This window comes from Hermetia illucens, chromosome 4 (assembly GCF_905115235.1).
Source record: "Hermetia illucens chromosome 4, iHerIll2.2.curated.20191125, whole genome shotgun sequence".
NCBI lineage: Eukaryota > Metazoa > Arthropoda > Insecta > Diptera > Stratiomyidae > Hermetia > Hermetia illucens.
In genome coordinates, this window is record NC_051852.1 from 13,038,964 (window position 1) to 13,055,500 (window position 16,537).

Consider the following 16,537-nt stretch of genomic DNA (forward strand, 5'->3'; position numbering starts at 1 on the left):
TCAGTGCGAACATTTCGAAATGCTTCGAACAAGTGATTTACTTGGGCACCATATATCCGTTTTCAATTTTTTCGGAGTTTGGCGATCCAAGGATAAAGTGAAAGACCTTCAATTCTCCATTCGATCATTTATCTTTATCTATTGCATTGGTCCGTTGATAGTAGCGTCGATATTTGCGGCAGGTCTTCATCAAACTGACTTTACCGATACCATTATAAGTCCTCTGTACACCGCCAACATAATTCTCATATTTCTCAAAATACTAAACGTTTACATTAAAACCCAAAAGATTGAAGACTTCCTTGACCAAATGGACAAAGTTCCATTTTTTCCGGAAGCTGGAGAAAAGGACACGAAACATTCAACCGTTCAAAAAGTTCGGTTTCTACCAATAATACTTGCCGTTTTATTCATATCCGTCTCTTTGGTGGTATTATTCGCCCCCGTCGTTCTGGGAAAAATGACCACAGCTCGATCCATCCCGACGTGGTATCCTTTTGAATGGGAGGGAAAGTTTGGCTTGTGTTTCGTCCTATTCATATTCGAGTTTGTCGTTGCAGTCACTTTTGCCACCCTGGTCGTAACTACGGATACTTTCCTGGCATGTGTACTTTTAATTATTGGTGGACAATTTGAATCCCTTGGGTATCGGTTTAAAGACTTACCAAAAAATAATGCCACAATATGGCGGACAAAATTCAAGACATATATTCAGGACTACAACTCCATATGCAAGTAAGGAAACCCATTGTTCAACTGAACTCATAAGATTCCAATATGTTTTCCTTAATCAGGCTGTGCAAGGAGTTCGAGGATATATTTTCAGGAATAATCTTGATCCAGGCGTTGTGCAGCTGCTTATTAATTTGTCTGAGTGCGTTTGGCCTGGGATTGGTAAGTTAAGCAAGGAATACTAGGACCAAACTTATGGACAATATGGATCCAAAAATATTTCTTCCAGGCACACGATATCGAAACATTCCTACGTTTTCTTACGTTCCTGCTGTGCATGCTATATGAAGTGTTTCTAACCTGCTATGCAGGAGACTATGTTGCAGATAAGTCCAAAAAATTGCTGTTCGATTTATATTCATCGTCCTGGCCTGATATTCCCCAAGATTGCCGCAAAATGTTATTGATATTTAGTATGAAATTGAATAATCCAATTATCATCAAATTTGGGATCATACAGAATCTACACCTGCGGACTTTCACAAAAGTATATAAGTTTACTAAATATCTGGTCTTCAGTATATACCATTTGCATGACAAATTCACTATTCGTCAAATTAAATTAACGCTTAATAGAAAATATTGAAAATATTCAACAAAATGAAGTTAACTTTTTAATAAATGAAATTAACTCTCTAATAAATCAAATTAACTATTTAACAAATGAAATTAACTATTTAACAAACGAAATTAACGCTTCAACAAATGAAAATAATCTCATATGTTTCAAAGCAAGTTAAACATTTTTAAGACAAGTCAATACGGGTGGATGAAGTTTTAGTAGAAAATGAAACGTGCGTGAAACGAAACTCTTCAATTTCCTCTAGAGAAATTAATGGTCAACTTTTTCTAAAAGGCTCCAACATAAGTATGTCAAGAAGATGCTAAGTAGCGCGACAGATAACGATCTTCGAGTGTGGTTTAAATTTACGCCTCCGTTGTCGTCAAAATCAATCAATTAAAGAACACTCGGGCCAGACTAGTACTGCCAACAGTTCGGGGATGCAATGGGCTGCTCATTACCGTGATGACTATCTAGGAAGTTTCCCATTCCAAATACTAACCAAGACCACCTGAAATAACGAATGACTTCCCTGCTTCATCAGGAAGTTGATGGAAAACTGTGGTCCATCTTGGCAGGAGGTATTGGTTATAAAGGATATCGCCAGTCCAATTAAAGTCCTTTGGAGAAAATTGAGTCTTAATTTCTTTCATGGAAATTGAAAAGTCCCTCACATTGCGCACGCGTCAATTTCCATTAAAACTTCATCCATTACCATTTTCTCTCGACATCCACCTAGTGTTGACTAGTCTTGAAAATGATTAATTTGAAATTATCTTCATTTGATAAAGCGTTAATTTCAGTTATTAAATAGTTAATTTCATTTATCCAAAAGTTAATTTCATTTGTCAAAGCGTTAATTTAATTTGACGAATAGTGAATTTTTCTTGCAAATAGTATACATAAGTTAATATCTTACCAATTTTTTTAGGTCGTTGATGGCGCCTATAAACTCTATGCATTGCTCCAACAAGTTCCCGAATGAAGGAAGCTAACGAAGTGTTTCAACAAAAAATGACACTGATCAATTTAGTTTCGCACCAATTTTTAATGTTCTACTAGAGTTTGCACTAACTTGACTGTTGTAGGTGGGGAAATACTCAATACACTTACATTTAGATGTTATTTTTTCTTTCATTTTCTATCTACAGACCTATGAAGGCCTCATCTAATGGTTAAAATTCGAGTTTTCGCTTATTTTTCCTTTAATTTTTCCGGTTTTCATCACAAGTTAACCGAACTCCAGTCTCCAGCTATAGGTTTTTTTTTTGGCAATACACGGAGGTGTTAAAAAATCTTAGAAAGATGCATTCAAGGTCAATGAAAGTAAATGAGTTCCCAACATTGGCAAGTACAACATCCAACTCGGCAAATATCTCGAGCAGGATACGTTCTCACTCGTTTGTTCTTCGGCTACCCCATTCACAGGCCCAGGCATTGAAATCACCCGCTATGATTTTCGGGGTATGACACCTTGCGTTCAGCACCAAATGGTGCAGCATCTCCTCGTACTGGGCCCGTTTTGCGCTAAGAGGAGCGTAACTCCTGTAGACATGAATCCCGTCCATCTCTGCTCTCACGAAACCAGGGCGTTGCATAATTTCTTGAATGGCCTGCCCGCCGCATGCCGATGTCGTTGCTTTACCGGTCTAGTCCGTGGTCCAGACACCATCACCGTAGCTGCGATAGGGTTCACAAATAATGGAAACGTCAATTCCCTCGGATAGTGTGTGAGGCCTTGCACCCCCCACAGTTGTTGAGATTGATTTGAATCAATCTCATTTGGACCTTGTATTTAGCGCTCGCCTGAACACTGGACATCTGCTACTACCACTAATATATCGGTTGTCGATGTCCTTCTTTCCTTGGCAATATGTCCATCTGCTCCACACTTTCTGCGCCGCTTTGATCTATCGTGGGCGCTGGTGCCTGCTGCGGCTACATGCTCAAAGTCTAGCCACCTGAAGCATCTTTTCGTGTCCACTCGCTCTTAGAGTCGACAGTTGATACAGCCTATCTTCACCCTGCCCGCCGTTAGAATCTTGGATGATGTCTCTGCTGACAGACTGATAACTGCAGTGTGCGTCCCCCCATAAGCCTTTCGCATCGGTTTGTCTGCCAATTCCTGTAGTTCCGGAAGCTCGAAAACCTTTTCCACTGCTGCGCAGAGATTCTCCTTCGTGGTGATCTCATCGATGTCCTTGCACTTGATAGTTACCTCGTGCCGTCTGGCTCTTACTTCAGCCTGCTGGCCAAGGGATTTGTCCACCTGACCGAGGAATTTCTCCACTGTTTTATCATTCGACTTCTTTAGCTCCAGTATGAGGTCTCACTTTTGCGACCGCCTAATTCGGTTGACGTTGTTTCCTAGATCCCTAAGCTCTGGGTCCGACTAAACTTGCTTCAGAACCTCGGCATAAGTTGCTTCTACCTTTTTGGAAATGACAATCACTTCTGGCCGTATCCTCCTCCTCTCCTTCCCCTTCTTGGAGACAACCTTGGTCTATGCCTCCATATCTCGCACTTCATGCTCTGCCTCATTTGCAGGCATCACAACTACCGCCTTTCCTTTGACATCTTTGGCTGTTTTCAATGCCTGCTCCGGTTTCTTTGGAGAAGGGCGTTTCATCCTTTTGCGGATCTGTTGGGGCCCAGGTATTTCCCCCCCTCCCCCCGCGGCTTCATTTTCCAGCGCTCTCGCCAAGTAACCTTTGCAGAGGAGATGCCACCTGTGTCGCCTGGTTTACACGCTCATTTCTCCTCCTGGGCTTGCCATGCACCATTCTGATACCTCTGATCATAGCCCTAATATTTTGGTGTATGTTCTTCCTATCCTTTACGAACTCACAAAGCTCCATTATCTTCTTACCCAGTGCGACAAATGCAGCTCCATGGTGGTCATTCGCTCGCTAATATTCGTCACACCCATCATCTGGTATCAGAATCACATCGCTAGGCTTGGCTTCCTTCAATTTCTCCGTAATTGTCTAACAAACTTCTCGTCCCTCTAGCGATCTCGCTCGACTAGATGACGATCTAAGGAGCACTAGACTCCTTCTGAAAAGATCCGGTATGGAGCTAGGTGTCCCCTCCTGGACACCTGCAACCGAGGTAGTACGGTCACCAGTCATCGTCGGTCGGGAGCCGGTCCGTTCATTCCCAAAAACCGCCGGTGTTGGGCTTTTCAACCCCTCTGTTGTTTGTGCTGGTAGGTGTTTCGCCTAGTTTAAGGCGCGCTACCTTCCTAAACCGCGGTTCATTGGGGGGGGGTATGGGGGTATATGGTGGCTAATTAATGAAGATATTGGTTCAACCTCATTTACACGCCATCCAACTACTTACTGGTCGGAGTGCGTTGCGTATAGCAGCCAGGAACAGCTCTTCTACAATGTGTGACCTATCCAATACCGATTCTGCCTTCTAATAAATGTCTTGCAGATTACTTACTGAGAAAACTATCCCCATCACTTGTTGGTTTACAATAAATAATTATTCATCCGAACAAAGTCTTTCATTATATATAAATGCCAATAAAAACGATTAACGTTACAGAAAAAAACTTTTTACAACTTTTCATAAACTCCCCTCTCTGTCCTGACTCAGCATTCATACCAGTGGGTGAAAGTGCCATCTTACACATCTGCCGCAAGTTGTACAGCGGAACGGGTCGATACCACATCTTCCTGGAATTCTCCTGGACAATATTCCCTCCAGAATGCTGTGGTACCATATAGCCTTTCCGGGGCTTCTTTGCAAAAGCCACTTCAAATGACTCCCTTGCAGGCTTGAGTTTGATCAACTTCCTTGATTACGTGCCTACCGCACTCCCTAATGGGTTACAAGGAATCAGTTCGGTGTAGGGAATCACAACGAAGCTTCTCCGCAAGCGAACTACCGCTCCGTGTAAATTATAGCATATAAGACATCACAAGGCAGCATTAACATAAAACACATGAAACTGGTAACTGTCCACCGCGGCACTATGGTCGACAAAGCATCGCCGAGGAACTTTCTGGGCGGCAAAAAAACGGCAGAAGAAGAAGTAGAATATTTGTCCATAAATAATCATTATTTCCAAGAAAGTAAATATGTCCTACACAGATATCCTTTGAAAAGTCAAAGAGCGAGAATCAGGGATTAATCTGGTTAACTCAGACAAGGTAAAAATAGGGTCGTCGGGCCGATTTAGGGAGCAAGTATCTCTAAAGAGCTGCTTCAGATCCCTCCCCCTGCAGACCCACAATGCATGCTGTCCAAAGGGAAAAGGGAGTGAAGAACCAGTACATTGCCGGTGGTGGCAGGTGGCCGGGATATAGGAGGGGGTGATTCGTAGGGCTAAATGAGGTTGATACAATTCAACCTCAACCATTGCCAGGTAGTTGAAGACTTGCTCTCGGAAAGTATTCGCAAGCCGAATGTGAACGTGGCATAAATATATGAAGCTTGCCGAAATTACGTTAGTGCTACATGGATGAAAGACTCGTCTAGAAGCGCGGTGATATGGGCATGTGGACAGCAAGCCATTCAAGAAACAATGGCATTCCCGAGAGCTGGCTTTGTAAGGGCAAAAGTCAACGGCGTTCATAACTACAGCTGCTACGCTCTTCGTAGTGCAACATTAGCGCAATATGAGAGGATGCTAAACGGCTTGGTGTTGTACGCCAAAGACCACAGTCCCTAAATCATTGCCGGTGATTTCAACGTGTAGGCCTTAGACTGGGGAAGTCGAGTGACGAACCGCCGCGGAGCTTAACATCATACTAGTCAACATTGGATGCGTGCCCACCTTCCTAGGCAGATGTCGTCGATCTGACTTACCTCGTTGGAGAGAGGGATGATCTGGCGGGTGAGTGAACACTATACCCACAGTGGCTACTAGGCCATCTTTCTCGACATCAGAAACGAGGGAGGCGTCGGTCAGATGGAGCAGCAGAAATGGAAAAACCAGGATAACTGGGTGGTCCATTGGAGCTTTCGTGGAAGGGGCATTCCTGGCGGCTTTTTAAGGAGGTCACGACCCGAAGGGAAAAATGCTGGAAAAAATGAACCAGTTATATCAACCGGTAACTGAGGCACTCTACAATGCCGCGATGGAAGTTTCACCACAGTAAGAAACCAAACTACTACTACTGGAATCGAAAAATCTCGCTGTTGAGAACATCGGGTCTGCGAGCAAGGAGGATTTGCCAAAGGACAAGAGGGAAGCCAGAACATCGGCAATCAAAGAAGGAATACCGCAAACTTCAAAGTAGCCTTAAGAAGGCTATACGGGCAAATAAGCGGAATTGTTACAAGCAGTTGTGCCTTCAGGCAAATATGAAAACCGTGAGGCACTGCCTACAAGGTTATAATGAACAAGATTCGTGGACTAAAATCACCTCAAGTGACGTGCCTCTTGTTCAAAATAATCGCAATTCTTTTCCCACAACAGGAAGAAAGTGGACTTCAGCCAGTGGCTCAACAGGACGTCTTGTTAATCTCCGGGTAACTGTGGAGGGATTACGGGTAATATGTGGATGAATCAGGAACAATAAAGCTCTGAGATCGGACGGGTTTCTGAACAAAACCCTGAAGTTGGCTGCTAAAATCAGGCCCACATGGTTATTAAGAACATTTGAATCGTACATGGTGGAAGGAGTTTTTCCCGACCAGTGGAAAAGGCAGACGTGGATTTTGCTACCGAAGCTCAAAAGACTACTTGTCGCACCCTCTTCGTATCGCCCTATTTGCCCTATGGGGAACATGTTAAAGAGGGTGATATAGAACAGGCTGCTCGAACTAGCAGGTGGTCTATCGGAGCGGCAGTATGGGTTTCGCAGAGCGCGGTCCGGGAGGCATCGGTCGTTAGTAATGGCCACGCGGCCGTGACCCTGGATGTCAGGAATGCCTTTAACTGTAGTAACAGCACGTGTTCTCCAAGGCTCCGTATTGGGACCACTGAGCTGTGGAACATAATGTATGACCGAGTGTTCGACCTTTGCGTGCGAAAGAAGGCAACGTTGACTGGTTTTGCTAACAACCTGGCGGTTGTAATAACTGCGAAACACCCCGAGGACGTGGAACTGCATGCTAGTGAAACCATCCATACTACCGAAGCATGGCTCCAAATGATGAAACTGAACCTGGCGATAGATAAGGCAGATGCATTACTTATTAGCAATCGCAGGAAAATCAATATTGTCAGAATTCGGGTTGGTAATCACGAGGTAGTTTCAAAAGCGATCATCAGATAACGTGGGGTAATGATCGATGCCAAGTTGAGCTTCAAGGGACACTTGGGCTAAGCCAGCTAAGACTAACTCATGTTTAGGAAAGATGATACCTAATATTGAAAGGCCAGGTCCCGGCTGCTTATTGCAGGGGTGGTGAAGCCTCCCTGCTATACTCGCCTCCTGTCTAAGCGAGCGCAATAAATAACACAATGATGGGAAGGGTAAGTTCAAGTTAAGTGTACAGAGCATATAGGACAGTACCTGATGAGACAGTGTGTCTCATCGCGGGGATGATTCCCCTAGATCTTCTAGCGAATGGGGTGCACTGTATCAATCGGAGAATGGCGGAGAATCGGGCGAAGTGACTGCGTGCTTCCAAAAAGCAACTAGGGAGGAACTGTATAGGAGATGGCAAAGCGATGGGGTAATTCCAAAAAAGGCGGCTGCACCCATACACTGATTCCGTGTATTTAGAGGTGGGTTAAGCGAAAACATGTAGTGACCGCGGCTTCGCGACAGGAGCGGAATCTCACTCACATCTTTCTGAATTAATTTGCTCAAATAATGCATTTCATAATGTGCAATTATCCTAAGATTCGCCGCAGATTGCACCTTATTGAATGCATTCGGGCGAATTAATTGACAGAGGGGAATGATTTTCCGCATCCATAGGCGCACACACAACATGAACTCAACAGAGTTCAAGGCGAGCGTAGCGGCATGGAGACCGGTTCTTGGTTGAACAGCTGGACTGGCCGATGAGATAGGAAAGAAGGTTTGGATTAGACCGCAGACAGCCGTGAAGACGGAAGGTAACGATCGAGGAATTTTCGCAGGAGCATCTGGTGGTATCGAGCAGCCACTATCTGACTCTTGAAGCGGATATCTCCCACATCGGCACTGTCAGGAGTGTGAAGGGATACGTTGGAGCAGAGGAAGTTGCTGATTGTTTTAAAAGCGCCAATGGAGTTGTTATCTCAGCAGACTTGTCAAGTAAACCTGACAGAACTCGAAATGATTTGTTCAACACAAATTCTGATATCGTTCGTGATGTGGCTTCTGCCATTGCGGACAATTGTCCAAAGGCTTTAAGTGTGATTATTACAAATCCTGTGAACTCGTGTGTACCAATTGCCGCAGAAGCTCTAAAATCCAAAGGAAAGTACTATCCCCGTCGTTTCTTTGGTGTTTCAAAATTCATTTCTGGTTCATCTAAAGTTGATGCAAATTGTGGTGTTACAATTATTCCGGTGATATCACAATGCAAACCAAAAGTATCGTTTTCGAAGCCCGATTTTAAGAAAATCACAGTGCGCATCCAAGAAGCTGGCGCAGAAGGTGTGAAGGCTAAGGCTGGAGCGAGAAGAGGGCTAAAGCAATTTTGATCTATGCTCGTTCCGCGGAACAGCAAGTGATTTAAGAGATTTTGGTTAAGAGTTTGGTAGTGCAAGAAGCGTGGTTCATCACTAACCGTACGCAACGTGGAGCAAGTAAGGAGGACTGCTTAAGCTGAGGGGGAGTCTCATGCAGTCGCAATTCCGGGGAGAGGGTGTGAATTCCCTAAAGAGGATGTGGAAGCCTGGAGAAAGGTGGCTCCTCGGAAAATGAGAGATAGGAGGAGGATATGACCGGAGGTTATCATCATTTCTAAGCGTGATGAAGGATTATACGCTGACATTCTCAGAGAGTTAAGGCAGACCCCGAACTAACCAATTTCGGAGATAATGTTAGCCAAATTAGACGGTCTCTAGAAAGCGACCTTATGCTGGAGCTCAAGAAGTCCAAGGATATAACGGCGGATAAATTTTTGAGTTAAATTGAAAACCCCTTGGGGCAGGAAGCCGAAATTAGTGCTAGCAGACCGGAGATCTCTATAGTCTACATGGATATAGATGGGGTCACCACGAAGGAAGAGGTTCTTGAGGTTTTGGTAAAAGAGTTCGACCTCGTTGAATTTCAAGAGTTAACGGTAAGGACGTTACGAAAAGCGTATGGTGGGATACAAACCGCCGTCATCAGTCTACCATTAGAGGCAACACTCAAGCTATTGACAGCAGGGAGAGTAAAAATAGGCTGGGTTATGTGTCGCCTTAGAGAGCAGCTATCGCTGAAGCGGTGCTTTAGATGCCTTGGCTTCGGTCATATCGCGAAGGCAAATTCCAGCGCCGATGACAGGTCGAAGTTATACCGGAGATGCGAAACGGACCATCGGCACATTGCAGGCAACATCAGATGTTCGGATTATAGGAGAGCCCTTAATACAAGTCGCAGATGAGGTTGATGCAACACTGTTAATTTTGAAAACTTTTCAGGTTTCTGGGATAGCTCTTCCCTCTAGGTTGTTCTCGGCCACTTAGGATGATCGTCTGGTCCTCCTGTTTCCTTTAAGTTCATTACAAACATGGGGAATTTAACAGAGTTCCTTAAGGGACACGGTGAATACTGAAGGTACTTGCATCGCTTCGGATTGGATGAGCATGAGGTGACTCATTGGGCGCGACCTAGAAGTGTGTAACCGATACCGATGTACAAGAGGGCATCTGGTGGGTAGAAGTTTCACGACATTGGAACAAGCTAAAGCAGATGCCATTTGTTATGAAGACGACTGCCGAAGGCTTTTAGGTTATTCGCGTTTCAGTGATCGCCCCTTCGGACAGTTTCTGGGAAGTAGCTTTGAGGCTACCAGCAGGGTTCCTTTCGGGAGTATTTCATATACGACCGGGGGAAACTACAAGCCACCTTTGGAATCTGCACAGTACCCGCCGGTCTCTAATAATGTCAGCAGTCACAATAACACTTCTTCCTCTTCAGCTGGACAGGATCCCCGGCAATGTCCTTCGTCGAGTTCAGGACCACCCCTTGGCAGGAAAGGGAAAATTGTAGATTGTTTCAATTGTGGGAAATTCGGGCACCGGGCAAGGGAGTGTTGAATGAGACAGGTTGAGCCTTTTTGCGTTCACTGCCGGAAGTACGGACATACCTCGGGACAATGCTCTCGACAGAAATCTCCCCGGTCTTCCCAGCAGGGTCGAGGTAGCGTAAACTTTGTAGTATTGCTTGCTCAACTTTGTATTGATTAAAATTGAAGATGAAAATTAAATAATTTGATCCACCTTGCGTGTGAATAGTAATCAAAATTATTAAGAAAATTAAATAAAATTTTTTATTTATTTAAAACACCAAAAATTATTAACTTTATTACAAGATGCGTGTACAACAAACAATTTTTTTGGGTTATGATGTTTACGCCGCCGCGGTTAGGAACAGAAGAGACCGACTTATTTCCATGCGGTCCTTACTGTCCCAACCAACGGCATTTTTCCGCCGCTAATTCTCCACTCCCCTGGTGCGTTCAGAAAATAAGTGAGTGGAGAGTTCCGCGCCATCTACCCATCCGCATCCGCAACATTCGAAATAAATTTCGAATGCTGCAGATCCTGCCGCGCCACAGTAGGATTACAGGATGATGAGGCGGCGCAACATATTAGCGAGCAGGGGTTGCCACAGTATTGCGACTTTTGTGCTACGCGGGATCACGACCCTTCGAATTGCTTACGCAAGTACCTGGCGGGACAGAACCAATCAAAAAACGAGTAGAAGCCGTCCTTGGGGGTGATGAGACGAAGAGTGAGGTACAGGAAGGGGAATTTTCAGAAGTTGAAGTGTACTGTGATGGAGTGATTGAAGTCCCCGTTGATATAGGAAGAGAAGAGAGAAGAGAATGGAAGAGCTGCAAAGGGCGGAAAAAAGCAGCAACAGCGTAGCGTCGGAGCTTGAAAACTGGGAAGGTTCCACACGAGAGGAAGCAGAGCTAGAAAATATTAAGGTAGGTCCTAGGGATGAAAGGATCATTGAATTACCCGTAGAGTTTGAAGAGACCCGAATTTGTCTTCGTCAGGAAGTAGTGCCGGGTGTATTTATAAGTAATGCCGTAGCGAAATGGGACGGTTTTCATTGGGCTCATCAACGTGAATGAGAAGGAAGTGAAGCTTAGGAATCTTAGGCCTGAGTTCGGGTATTTGTCTGACTATAAACTCTGGCGGTCGGAGGAAGGACCGAGTCGATATCTGAACACCGATAGACTTAAGCAGTTAAAGGAGATACTGGAGTTATCGGACAATCTTAATCAGGAAGAGAGGGATAGCATTACTCAGTTATGCCTGGAGTATGGAGATATATTTCTACTCCCTGGGGATAAGTTGCTGTACAAGGAAGTAAAGACTTTTTCGATACCCCTGTTAACGGGCGCGGTGCCTGCAAATAAGCCACAGTATCGGATACCGCAGGCTCATCGGGATGAATGTAATCGGCAGATAAATAAACTTTTGGAGGACGATATAATTGAGCCAAATGATAGTCCGTATAACTCCCCATTCATTCTGGTACCGAAGAAGCAACTAAAGGGCGGGGAAAAAACTTTTCGCTTATGTGTAGATTTCCGTGACCTTAACACTAAAGTAGTACCTATGTCATATCCATTGCCACGGATTGAGGATATCTTGGATGAACTTGGGAACTTAAGATACTTCTCTACACTCGATTTGGCGCAAGGGTACCACCAAGGGCTTATCGATGAGGAGGATAGATGTAAAACTGCATTCAGTTTCTTGTACCAGCACCTGCAGTTTAAGAGGGTACCTTTTGGTATTAAAACTGCTCCTGCATTTTTCCAGTCTTTACTGAACCAGGTTTTGTCAGGCTTACAGGGTATAAAATGCTTTATATATCTGGATGATGTAGTCGTGTTTGCCAAAAACCTGGACGAGCACAACCGAAAATAGAGGGAGATATTTCAACGATTCCGTGAAGCCAGGCTGAGGCTTCAGCCACCGAAGTATCAGTTCCTGTCAAAGGAGGTAACTTACTTGGGGCACGTTTGCTCAGAAGATGGAATTAGACCCGATCCGAAACTAACAGAGAAAGTCAGAGAAAACCCTCAAGCAGATAAAATCATTCCTTGGGTTGGCCAATTACTATAGAAAATTTTTTCCCGGTTTTGCGAATATTGCTGCGCCTATTAATCGCCTGGTGGGGAAAAATGTGAAATTTGAATGGGATAGAGGGTGCAAGAAGGCTTTTGAGAGATTGAAGAAAGAACTAGTCTCGCCGCCCGTCTTGGCGTATCCGCAATTCGATAAGGAATTTACATTGGTGACAGATGCTAGTGGAGAAGCTCTGGGTGCGGTACTGGAACAGGAGGGACGGCCAGTGGGGTATGCGGGTCGTATGCTGAATCCAGCGGAGAAGAATTACTCAACTTCTGAGCGAGAACTTTTGGCACTGACATGGGCGACAAAAAATTACCGTTGTTACCTCCTGGGGAGGCCATTTAAAATGTTCACGGATCACAAGCCGTTGAAGGGAATACTAAAGGCTAGAGACACTACTAGCCGGATGCTTCGGCTTCAACAGAAGTTGTCTGAGTATGATTACGAATTGCTATATAAGCCGGGCCATAATATGGGGAATGCAGATGCTTTGAGTAGGGTGGTACAGCGAGAAGCCTCAGCAGAGTCGGGGTCTGATTGCTGATTGCTTAGTGGTAACGCGATCAAGAGGACAGGTGCAAGTAGAAGGTGAAAGGCGCACTGATAAGGAGGAGTTAGGGCAGCCTAAGGTCCAAGAGAGGCAAAACGTGCAAAAAAGAAGGGGTCCAGAGGAAGTACGGCTAGTCCTTAGAGACTATCATGACTCACGGTTCGGAGGCCACTTTGGGGCCAGTAAAACTTTCGCTAGAGTCAGAATGTTTTTCAGGTGCAAGGGGATGAAAAAAGACGTCCAGCAACATGTGGCCAAGTGTCTCAAATGCCAGAAGAACAAGAATCATCGTCAAACGAGGATGCCGTTTGTGGTTACTTCGGTATCGGATAGGCCATTCGATAAGATATATATCGATTTGGTGGGACCGTTGCCTGAGACCCCGAGAGGTCTTAAGTACATTCTGTCGATGGTGGACGACTTGACAAGGTTTGTGGATTTCGCTGCACTGCCTGACCAGGAAGCTAATACAGTGGCCAAGGTATTATTTAATGAAATAATTAGTCGCTATTCTTTACCACAGTCCATTGTGACGGATCAAGGGGCAAATTTCACAAGTGATTCCCAGATTGTTCCGAATGAGCCGCTATACCCGAGGATACCCGCAGTAGCGTCCTTTTAAGATTTCCACTTCCACCCATTAAAAACTGAGGGCTACAAGGTCGTATTCACTACAACCTTTAATTGAATACGCTATCTAAGTCGCAGGACATGTTCCCTATACTCCCCTTTTTCATCTTCTTGCAAAACATTTTCCCAGGCACCTTTCTATGTTCTGTATTATTGCACAAATTCAAGAAGCCATTAAGTTATAATTCCCATCAATTACCTGGATTAGACCTTGGATTGCCTTCCCTCCTTTTTGGTCTTATTTTATCCCTTCATTATGTGGTAGGCGTCATACACTTGTGCTTTTCTCATCAATTCCGTACCACCATTCAAGCTGAAATGAGTACCTATAACTTATGTAGAATCAATGCAAATATCCTGAATCTGCCAATTATCCCATTATCACTCTGGCCCCAGGATATGCAGATGTGGGATTCCATCACACATGCTCGTAGGTGAAATAATATGTTTCAGTATGGGGAAAATTTCAAGGCTTCCTATTGAACCGCATTTTCAAACATCTATTCACACTACGAAATGCCCAGGATAATATTACTGACCATTTATGTTGAAGTATAGGTTTCATGAAATCCTGGCTACATTCTCGGAGTATAAAAGGGTGCAATTGCGAGTCCTTGTGTTTATTCTTTCCAGCCTAGTGAGAATACTTAGACATGCCTCAAACAAGTGACTTACTTGGACTTCATGTGACCGTTTTAAAATTTTTCGGTGTTTGGCGATCAGAAGACAAAAGGAAGGACCTTCTGTATTCCTTCCGAGCATTTTTCTTTCTCATTTGCTTAGCTTCATCCACAATAGTTTCCATGTTCATTGCCAGTTTTCATCAAGCTGAGTTCACGGATTTGATTATAAGTCCTTTGTACACCGCGAATACCACATTGGTACTGCTCAAAGCCGTGAATTTCTGCATGAAAACCCAAGAAATTGAACATTTTTTTGGACAAATCGACAAAGTACCATTTTTCTCGGAAGCTGGACAAAAGGATACCAAAAAATCAACGGTTCGGAGAATTAAGATCCTGTCAATGATACACGGATTTCTATTCATATCTGTCGTTACGTCAAAAATACTACCTACTGTCGTCCTTGGAAAAGTGACAACCGCTCGGTCGCTTCCTAATTGGTATCCTTTTGAATGGGAAGGGAAGCTTGGAATATGCTTACTCCTTCTTTTATTCGAATATTCCGCTGCATCCACTTTGATCACTTTGGCTATAGTCGAGGATATATTCCTGACGAGTGTCCTTTTGATTATTGGTGGACAACTCGAATCTCTTGGGTATCGGTTGAGGAATTTACCATCAAAGGATACCAAAATGTGGCAGATTAAGTTCAAGGAATGTGTTCAAGATTATAATTGTATATTCAAGTAAGATGGTCCTATAATCAGTGGAACTATAATAATTTTACTATTTCTTATTAATTAGAGTAAACAAGGAGTTCGAGAGGATATTCTCAGGAATTATATTCATTCAAGCGTTGCTGAGTTGCTTTTTAATTTGTCTGAGTGCGTTCGCACTGGGGTTGGTAAGTTTTCCTAGGTTTTTTCGACCAGTCCTACTGATGAATCCCAATGAATTTATTTCAGGCAAACGATATTGGAACATTCATACTTTTCTTTTCCTTCATATTTGGTATGCTCTATGAGGTATTCGTAATGTGTTATGCCGGAGATTACATTACAGAAAAGTCGGAAGAACTACTCTTCAATTTATATTCATCGTCTTGGCCAGATATCCTCCGAGATTGCCGAAAGATGATGTTAATATTTTGTGTAAAACTAAATAATCCAATCATCGTGAAGTTCGGGATCATACAGGATCTACATCTACGAACTTTTACAAAAGTACATAACTATTGGATATTGGATATCTGATACCCAAATTAATATCTCATTAATTTTTCAGATCGTTGATGCTGCTTATAAGCTCTATGCTTTGCTGCAACAAGTTCCCGAATGAAGGAAGCTAATCAAATGGTCCAATAACCAACAACAATGGCCGATTTAGTTTCGCACCAATTTTAATGTTATACCATGTTTTACACTATTTTGCCAGCTGTAGTTGGGGAAATACTCAATATACCTACTGACATTTTGACATGATAAGTTTTTTAATTTTTTGTCTACACAGCAGTGAAAGCCTCAGTGCATAAGTGTCGTGTTTAAGGTGGGGGAGAGGCAAAGCCTCTGAGCACTCAGACTTTAGTGGCCCATTGTGTTACTTCCTACACCTCTGTCAAAAACTCATGACTCAAAACTTCAGTCCACAGCCGGTATAACTTAACGGGCTGACGTCAATTCGTGCAAAAAAAGGTCCCAATTTTATGCATTTTTTTCGACCACACAGTTAAGATCTACCTATAAAACGAATGGTACACTAAGGTATGACATTCGAAGATTCATCATCATCAACGGCGCAACAACCTGTATCCCGTCCAGGCCTGCCTTAATAAGGAACTCCAAACATCCCGATTTTGCAGCGAGGTTCACCAATTCGATATCCCTAAAAGCCGTCTGGCGTCCTGACCTACGACATCGCTCCATCTCGGCAGGGTCTGCCACATCTCCTTTTTCTACCATAGACATTGCTTTTATAGACTTTCCGGGCTGGATCATCCTCATCCATACGGATTAAGTGACCCGCCTACCATAACCTATTGAGCCGGATTTTATCCACAACCGGACGGTCATGGTATCGCTCATAGATTTCGTCGTTATATAGGTTATGGAATCGTCCATCCTCATGTAGGTGACCAAAAATTCTTCGGAGGATTCTTCTCTCGAACGCGGCCAAGAGTTCGCAATTGTTCTTGCTAAGAACCCAAGTCTTCGAGGAATACATGAAGACTGTCTTGTACTGTA

At 43.8% G+C, this 16,537-nt stretch overlaps 2 protein-coding genes across 2 annotated transcripts; both read left to right on the forward strand.

Annotated features, from left to right (window-relative positions):
• LOC119655501 (odorant receptor 19a-like) lies at nucleotides 1–2,381 on the forward strand. Its single transcript, XM_038061402.1, has 4 exons — nucleotides 1–735; nucleotides 795–894; nucleotides 962–1,219; nucleotides 2,226–2,381. The coding sequence occupies exons 1-4, from the start codon at nucleotides 20–22 to the stop codon at nucleotides 2,277–2,279; spliced, it is 1,128 nt and encodes a 375-aa protein (XP_037917330.1). The 5' UTR covers nucleotides 1–19; the 3' UTR covers nucleotides 2,280–2,381.
• An 11,939-nt stretch (nucleotides 2,382–14,320) lies between these two features.
• LOC119655520 (odorant receptor 23a-like) lies at nucleotides 14,321–15,773 on the forward strand. The gene is made up of 4 exons (XM_038061430.1): nucleotides 14,321–15,043; nucleotides 15,102–15,201; nucleotides 15,263–15,520; nucleotides 15,582–15,773. Exons 1-4 carry the CDS (start codon nucleotides 14,328–14,330, stop codon nucleotides 15,633–15,635), a joined length of 1,128 nt encoding a protein of 375 aa, XP_037917358.1. The 5' UTR covers nucleotides 14,321–14,327; the 3' UTR covers nucleotides 15,636–15,773.
• The last annotated feature ends 764 nt before the right edge of the window (nucleotides 15,774–16,537 follow it).

What these genes read in the sequence shown, in the direction of transcription:
- LOC119655501 (XM_038061402.1), top strand. Translation starts at nt 20, where the DNA reads ATGCTTCGAACAAGTGATTTACTTGGGCACCATATATCCGTTTTCAAT. An exon ending in GACTACAACTCCATATGCAA is followed by an intron (nt 736 to 794) that starts GTAAGGAAACCC and finishes TTCCTTAATCAG; the next exon opens with GCTGTGCAAGGAGTTCGAGG. An exon ending in ACCTGCGGACTTTCACAAAA is followed by an intron (nt 1,220 to 2,225) that starts GTATATAAGTTT and finishes CAATTTTTTTAG; the next exon opens with GTCGTTGATGGCGCCTATAA.
- LOC119655520 (XM_038061430.1), top strand. Translation starts at nt 14,328, where the DNA reads ATGCCTCAAACAAGTGACTTACTTGGACTTCATGTGACCGTTTTAAAA. An exon ending in GTGCGTTCGCACTGGGGTTG is followed by an intron (nt 15,202 to 15,262) that starts GTAAGTTTTCCT and finishes AATTTATTTCAG; the next exon opens with GCAAACGATATTGGAACATT. An exon ending in ATCTACGAACTTTTACAAAA is followed by an intron (nt 15,521 to 15,581) that starts GTACATAACTAT and finishes TTAATTTTTCAG; the next exon opens with ATCGTTGATGCTGCTTATAA.